The 7500-nt window shown below is 41.6% G+C and overlaps 1 protein-coding gene across 1 annotated transcript in view; it reads left to right on the top strand.

The window, feature by feature from the left end:
* Nucleotides 1-3732: 3732 nt before the first annotated feature.
* Nucleotides 3733-7500, top strand: part of LOC138946357 (A disintegrin and metalloproteinase with thrombospondin motifs 18-like) — a 20338-nt gene continuing 16570 nt past the window's right edge. Inside the window, exons 1-4 of the mRNA XM_070317930.1 lie at nucleotides 3733-3915; nucleotides 4518-4575; nucleotides 5908-6004; nucleotides 6536-6616. Coding sequence (XP_070174031.1) covers nucleotides 3768-3915; nucleotides 4518-4575; nucleotides 5908-6004; nucleotides 6536-6616 — 384 coding nt within the window. The 5' untranslated portion in view covers nucleotides 3733-3767. The remainder of the gene's footprint in view (nucleotides 3916-4517; nucleotides 4576-5907; nucleotides 6005-6535; nucleotides 6617-7500) is intronic.

Genomic DNA, 7500 nt, shown 5'->3' with positions numbered 1-7500 from the left:
AATGAGTTACCCTGCCCATTTTAGCCGTGTGATGATTTCATTTTCTGTTTATTGTTTGTTTGTTGTTGTTTGTGGTGGTGTGTGTTTTTGTTGGTGTGCTCCTTTTCTTAAAAATTGATGGCCCCTCTTCCTCCCCTCCAGGGCCGGACGAGAGGGGGGGGGGGCTTTGGGGGCTTTAGCCCCCCCCCCCCCCCAGTCCAAAAAAGAGAATAATATGTTAAATTTCTGGTGGTGCTATTTCATTATTTAAATGACTTTTTTGTGCAAGAATAGGATAATTTTTCATGTATAAATGTTAAAATTTCTTCAGCTTCGCCCCTCGACCCCACCGGGGGCCTTCTGCGGCCCCCTGACCCCCGCTTCAACATTTTAGCCCCCCCCCTAAAAACGTACTGGTCCGGCCCTGCCCTCTATTCATTAAAGAGATTAAATGTGTACCTTGCACTTTGGGAAAGTGAGGTTGTGAACTTTCAAGCAGCCATAACAATACAAGCTGTCCAGAAGATATCATCGACAAGATGTCACCACATGCATTTTTTTTCAATTACGTTCCTGATGGAAAAAAAAATTCCGCGACAAAAAAATGTAAAGACAGCAACCTTACACTTACTTCCGATTAAAACATTCATTTGACACGCATGGATGACTATCGGTGTTAAAGCGACTGGAGGCATCCGGGCTATGACAACAATTATTAAAATTAAAAACACGCCAACAATATTTCCTGCAACAAAGAAAGTAATAATCTCGTTCTCTTCCTGTCAGAAATATACAATGCCTGGAAAATGTCGTTCCTACATCGGGTGACTGACCTTTTGTGTTGGATGACGGGTATACAGGCAGTAGGTATATCACTTTAATTACACCCCCGGTATAGGGGTGTGTATAGGTTTCACTCGATGTGTTTGTGTGTTTGTGGCGGTGTTTGTGTTCGCAAGTAGATCTCAAGAATGAACGGACCGATCAACACCAAACTTGGTGAACAGGTTCTATACATTCCTGAGACGGTCCTTACAAAAATTGGGACCAGTCAAACACACGGTTAGGGAGTTATTGGTGGATTAAAATTATACAACGACTTATAGACGGACACCCCCGTTGGTCAAAGGGAAATAACCATTCTCACTGCCACCAACTGAGAAGGTTATTTCCCTTGACGGGGGTGTTTTTCCTATCAGAGGAATTTCTTGTTTAAGTATTGCACTCAGGATTCACTGTACCGCGGAAGATGATGCTAAAACAAAATTACTATCTTCAGGGCTAAATAAGCGAGAGATATTTGTAGATCAGGTGTATTCTTTAGCAGCAAAACAGTTTCAGAAGGGATAATTGTCATGTCGACGAAGACATATGTACGCACGCATGCACGCACGCACGCACGCACACACGCACGCACGCACGCACGCACGAAAGAGTACACACTAATAGTTAAAAGTATAATAATCAAGCGTAAGGCCTGGCGCTCACCTATGTAACTTCAGCAGGACAGACGACGCACTGCAGATTATCCCAGCCCGCTACACGTTGCGTGAAAAGAAAACAGGCCAAGTACTCGTCATAATCCCTATCACAGCATCAAAGATATGCAGTGCGTCGTTTGTGCCGCTGAAACTGCAGCAGGCATAATCTGCCCTTAACGCATAGTTGGTTTTTTTGCTTAACCGCTTCTTTTTTGTAAAGCACACAAACGCAAAAAAAGCCATACAGGGGCGAAAAACTAGGCATGTCTACGAGTTAATGTACAAATAATATACCGGATTTGTAAACTTGTGCACAACGACGCCACATTCGCGTCTAAAACCAAGACAACAAAGGAACTCATTATGCATACCAGTACATTTTTAAAGTTGTTTTAAACACCGGGGTCCCACAAGGTTGTGTTCTCTCTCCTGTCCTTTTTTCCATTTACACAAACAACATGCTTTTAAATGATCCAGTTCTAGCCCTCATTAAATATGCAGACGACATGGCCCTCGTTGGGCGTCTGAAGGACGACGAAACTTTGTCAAAGTATTTTACCCAAGTTGATCTTCTGAATGAATGGTTCAAGTCCAGTTTCTTGCAGTTGAATGTAGGCAAAACAAAAGAAATGATTTTTGGAGGAAAGAGTGATAATTGTGGTCCCCAAAAAGTGAGAATAAGCGACAAGGAAGTTGAACTTGTGGAAACCTTCAAATATCTTGGGGTTTCAATCGACAATAAGCTGACTTTTAGTGATCATGTTCATGCTGTTTATAAGAAAGCTCAGCAGCGACTTTTTCTTCTCAGGAAGCTTAAATATTTTAATGTCAATCAAAGTGTTATGGAACTTGTGTATCGCAGTTTGATTGAAAGCATACTGACTTTTAACATTGTGACATGGTATGATATCATAAATGTTAAAAACAAAGCTAAACTCCACCGCATTGTTGCGACGGCTAGCAAGCTTGTTGGGCAACCCCAACGACAGCTGACCAGTCTCTACGAAGCTGCCATTAAGCGGAAAGCTCTCAAAATTGTCCGTGATCCGATCCATCCTCTCAACCCCTGTTTCGAAATTCTCCCTTCAGGTAAACGTTATAAGGTCCCTTTGGCACGCAAAAACCAGTTTAAAAAGTCATTCCTGCCTTCTGCAGTCACCATTTTAAATTCTTCTCGCATCACGTAGAGGCTGGTCGGCTGGGAAAAAAAACCCAAAAAAAACCCAAAAAAAACAATGTGTACATGTGAAGGTGTGTGGGAAATATTTGTAATGTGATTACTCTGCTGTGAAACCCAACTCCTGTGATTTGAGAGGGTAAATTCACATAGTGCAATATCATATTTGATTGTATCCCTTTTATGTTTTATGTTTTATGTGTGTCGTCCTATACAATTGTTGTTATAATCGTTTACCTGCAGGCAGGGTGTGCCGAAGAAAAATTTCCATTTTTATGTAATATTTTAATGGACAATAAAGTGCTGTTATTGTTATTGTTATTGTTGTTATGTGGCTACCAATGTATCGAGAAAACACAAATAAAAATTATCAGCCAAATGTTGACTGACAGATTCTTGTTAACGGTCACATACTCAAAGCCAAGAAGCTGTTGACGTAGACACGAGCGATCAACTAACACATCCACACACACACACACATGCGAGAGAACAAATAGGGGTTCCCAGGTCTGTGGATGGCTCGGCGTCAGATGCTTCAAAACTGTTGCGACTTGTAAGGCAGTGAATATAAGACTGTCTATGATGTTGCCACGAAGAAAATAAAACGTTTGAACATTCCAAGGGGAAGATTTAGTATGTTTGTCTGGCGATTGTAACATGCAATGCAGTACTAGTGCACACTGATTTAAACAAAGCAATGCAGCACGCGCGCGCACACACACACACACACACACACACACACACACACACACACACACAAAGAGCACGCGCGCGCACACACACACACACACACACACACACACACACACATACACACACACACACACACACACACACACATAAACGAGACCTATGGACACGGAGACAGACAAAGAATGAGGAAAAAGTGAATACGGGAGAAAACAGCTGACTGTGACCAACCATTCCAAGTTGATTAAAAACAAAGGAGAGGGAAACAGAAAGGCCGAGAGAAGGAAAGAAAGAATGAAACAGAAGGAAGGAAGGGGCTGTCACCTTATTCTCCTCGATACCACAATTATCATTAAATCATGACACTTCGTGAAAATGACATGCCAATGAGAGAGGATCGACTATCTAACGGGCGTAAGCTATAAAAGGGACAAGGTCTGATGGCTACAAGTAGGCTTATGCTGTGTGACGACGGGACAAGAGCATCATTTTTTCTGGTTCCAACAAAAAGTCCGCCAAAAAAGACAACAATGCAGGGTTTATCCCTCTGGGGCATTTTTCTGGGAACCATCCTTATCGGAGTGACGGGTATGTATTTGTTTTAATTAATTCATCATTTGTTATCCGTGTCTTATTTTTGTTTCTTAATCATGTTTCTTTGTTGAGTTTTTGTTTATTTATCATTTATTCATCTATGTGTGTATATATTGATTTGGTTCTTCATGAAATGATTAATTCATGTATGTATTAATTTATTTATTAACTGATTAACTATTTGTGTAATTAGCTATTATTTCATTTTATAGCATTCATTCATTTAGTCATTTCGTTATTTTTTGTTTTGTGTATTTATTTCATTATTAATAATTTACGTATTTATCAATTGAAATATTATGTTTATTTATCTATATATATATATATATACATTTATTTATCAATTTCATGTTTTTATTTATTCATTTGTTTAGTTGTTTGTTTCTTTGTTTCTATGTCTACTATTTGGATCGTTTGTTGATGCATTCAAATTAATGGGGTAATTCCATTATAAGCATTTCTGGTAAAAACAAAAAATCCTTTATTTTACAATCAACTTTCTCAAACAGGATATGGAATTCCAATACCGGTTACAATTTCTGAGAGATGCAAAGCATTGCAATGAATATTCATTTAATAAAACTTGTTCGTTTCAGATGGTGTTGACTACAGCATCGAGGTCAGAGTTCTTGTAGATCGACGGGCCCTCAACACGTAAATCAACTGAGTTTGTTGTTATTGATAGTTTAAACATGAATGGCTTGACTCTGTCTGTCTGTGTGTTGTCTGGCAATGTCTGTCTGTCTGTCTGTCTGTCGCTCTATCACTCACTCTCTCTCTCTTTCTCTCTGTCTATCTCTCTCTCTGCCTCTGTCTCCGTCTCTGTCTGTCTGTCTGTCTGTCTGTCTCTGTCTCTCTCTCTCTCTCTCTCTCTCTCTCTCTCTCTCGTTCTCTCTCTCTCTCAATCTCTTTCTTTATCTCTCTCTTTCTTTCTCTCTCTCTCAATCTCTCTCTTTCTCTTTTTCTCGCTCTCTCTATCTCTTTCTCTATCTCTCTCTATCTCTCTCTTTCTCTCTCTCTTTCTCTCTTTTAGACTCTCTCTCTCCCCCTCTCCCTATCTCTCTCTCTCATTCTTGCTCTCCTCTCCCTCTCTCTCTCTCTTTCTCTCTCTCTCTTTCTCTCTCTCTCTCTCTCTCTCTCACTCTCCCCCCACTCTCTCTCACTCTCTCTCTCTCTCCTCTATCTCTCTCTCTCTCTCTCTCTCTCTCTCTTGCTCTCCCCCACTCTCTCTCTCTCTCTCACTCTCTCTCTCTCTCTCTCTCCCTCTCTCTCTCTCTCTCTCTCTCTCTCTCTCTCTCTCTCCCTCCCCCCCTCTATCTCTATCTCTTTCTCTCTATCTACCAAAAATTAAAAGCCGTCTGTGCAGTAACAACTTTCTCATAAGTTATTATCTTAACTGACACCAGTAGCTTTTTAAGATTTTTTTGAATGCCCATTATGCACTGAAAGCAGAAAGGGTGTTGCTGCTTGGTATGTGACCAAGTGGAGGGATGATCTCATCGCAAGTAAACGCCAGTAAAGATCTGAGGTGCTGAGCCCAACTGTTATAACTTTTGTTTGTTGGTTTGTTTGTTTGTTGGTTTGTTTGTTTGTTGGTTTGTTTGTTTGTTTGCTTAACGCCCAGCCGACCACGAAGGGCCATATCAGGGCGGTGCTGCTTTGACATTTAACGTGCGCCACACACAAGACAGAAGTCGCAGCACAGGCTTCGTGTCTCACCCAGTCACATTATTCTGACACCGGACCAACCAGTCCTAGCACTAACCCCATAATGCCAGACGCCAGGCGGAGCAGCCACTAGATTGCCAATTTTAAAGTCTTAGGTATGACCCGGCCGGGGTTCGAACCCACGACCTCCCGATCACGGGGCGGACGCCTTACCACTAGGCCAACCGTGCCGGTCTACTGTTATAACGGGCCGGGAAGAAGTGTGCCTTTAAGGTGGGTCTAGGTGTCATTGTTTGTTCCTTTCTTTTCTGGGTATAGATGGAAGGCCAGAGTGGCGTCCAATGTACCGGACGCTCAGAAAGATGCTGTAACCAAAACCGCTATGGAGAAATACATCACGGCAGCATTCAGTGACGTAAGGACAATAATAATCGTCATTTCCAGTTGGAGGTTACATAATTTAGTTATGTTCTCCTGAGTGAGAAGGACTGATTTGGCTGAATTGTCCGTCTGTATGACTGTTTCAGTGTCTCTCTTTCTGTCCGCCTTTGCGTTTATCTGTCTGTCTGTCTGTCTGTCGATGTGCGCGAGCGTATGTCCGGCCACCCGTGTTTAACAGAAAGCGGGAGATAGAGAGGGGGGAGGCTGGTGGGTGGAAGGGGGGGGGGGGGGGAGGCGGGGGGGGGGAAGGAGGAGAGATAGCGGTGAAACATTGTCGAATCAAACGTTGCTCAAACAACTGTGAAACCTACACTAGGTTGTATTGTACATTTACTGTTTTACATTTCACAGAGTATCGCCTATGTTCCACACCACATCATGTCTTCCTCGAATAGGCAACTGGCGTATCCAATTCATAACAAGATTTACCATAAACACGTAAGCAAAGATACCTTACGCACAATTTTGAAATTCATTTTGATACCTTTGTTTTGGTCACGAACAGATGAACTCCATATTCAGTGGACTTTCGACGTCTGGTATCAACATAGACGCACGTATCATCGGTGACATCTGGTTTCTCACGGTAAGTTGTTTTGTCTTCATGACAAATCTTCCTATTTTTCATGGTAATTCGTTCTCTTTTTCAAGGTAAATTCTTTTTTTGTACAGTAAACAGTAGTTATTGTTGTTGTTATGTTTGCCACAGTAAGTTATTCTACCTTAAACCACAGTAAATCGTTCTGTTTTCATGCATAAACTGCGTTTTTCTTTGTTTGTTTCTGCCATTTTTTGTACGTGTTATTTTCTTTCTTTTGTGTTTTTGTTATTGTACAAAAGCTATGAGTCGATCTGAATTGTCATTAGCATCACGTTTGTCACACAGCTTATTGTTCTCTTTCATACTCATGTTTTCTCTCTCTCTCTCTCTCTCTCTCTCTCTCTCTCTCTCTCTCTCTCTCTCTCTCTCTCTCTCTCTCTTTCTTTCTCTCTCTCCCTCTCTCTCTCTCTCTCTCTCTCTCTCTCTCTCTCTCTCTCTCTCTCTCTCTCTCTCTCTCTCTCTCTCTCTCTCTCGTTAGGGCGAGGGTCAGATGTTAAAAAGCAAATCACTGCTTACTCTATTACCCTCGTTAAATAAATAATTGTCATTGTCATTGTCATTGTCTCTATCTTGATTTATGTTTTCCAATTCAATCATCATTAAAAAAAAATTAATAATAATTTACCGAAGCAACACTGTAGTAAACTTGCAAATGTCAACGGTTTTTCTTCGTCACCTTATCTCTACCCACCCTGTATCTCATGTGATGTGTCGGACAACACCTCCGCGCGGAGGGGTTTTGCAGCCAGCGTAGTGAAGATAAAGAGGGAAAATTTTCTCGGGTCGCGCGGCAGCAAGCAGGATGTCTCAAGACTGTACCCCCTAATCTCGGTGTCTATATTGTTAGGTGTACGTCAACGGTTGACAGC

The sequence above is a fragment of the Littorina saxatilis genome, linkage group LG13 (genome assembly GCF_037325665.1).
Source record: "Littorina saxatilis isolate snail1 linkage group LG13, US_GU_Lsax_2.0, whole genome shotgun sequence".
Taxonomy (NCBI): Eukaryota; Metazoa; Mollusca; class Gastropoda; order Littorinimorpha; family Littorinidae; genus Littorina; species Littorina saxatilis.
The sequence above is the reverse complement of the archived record's forward strand: the minus strand, read 5'-3'. Positions and strand labels throughout refer to the sequence as shown.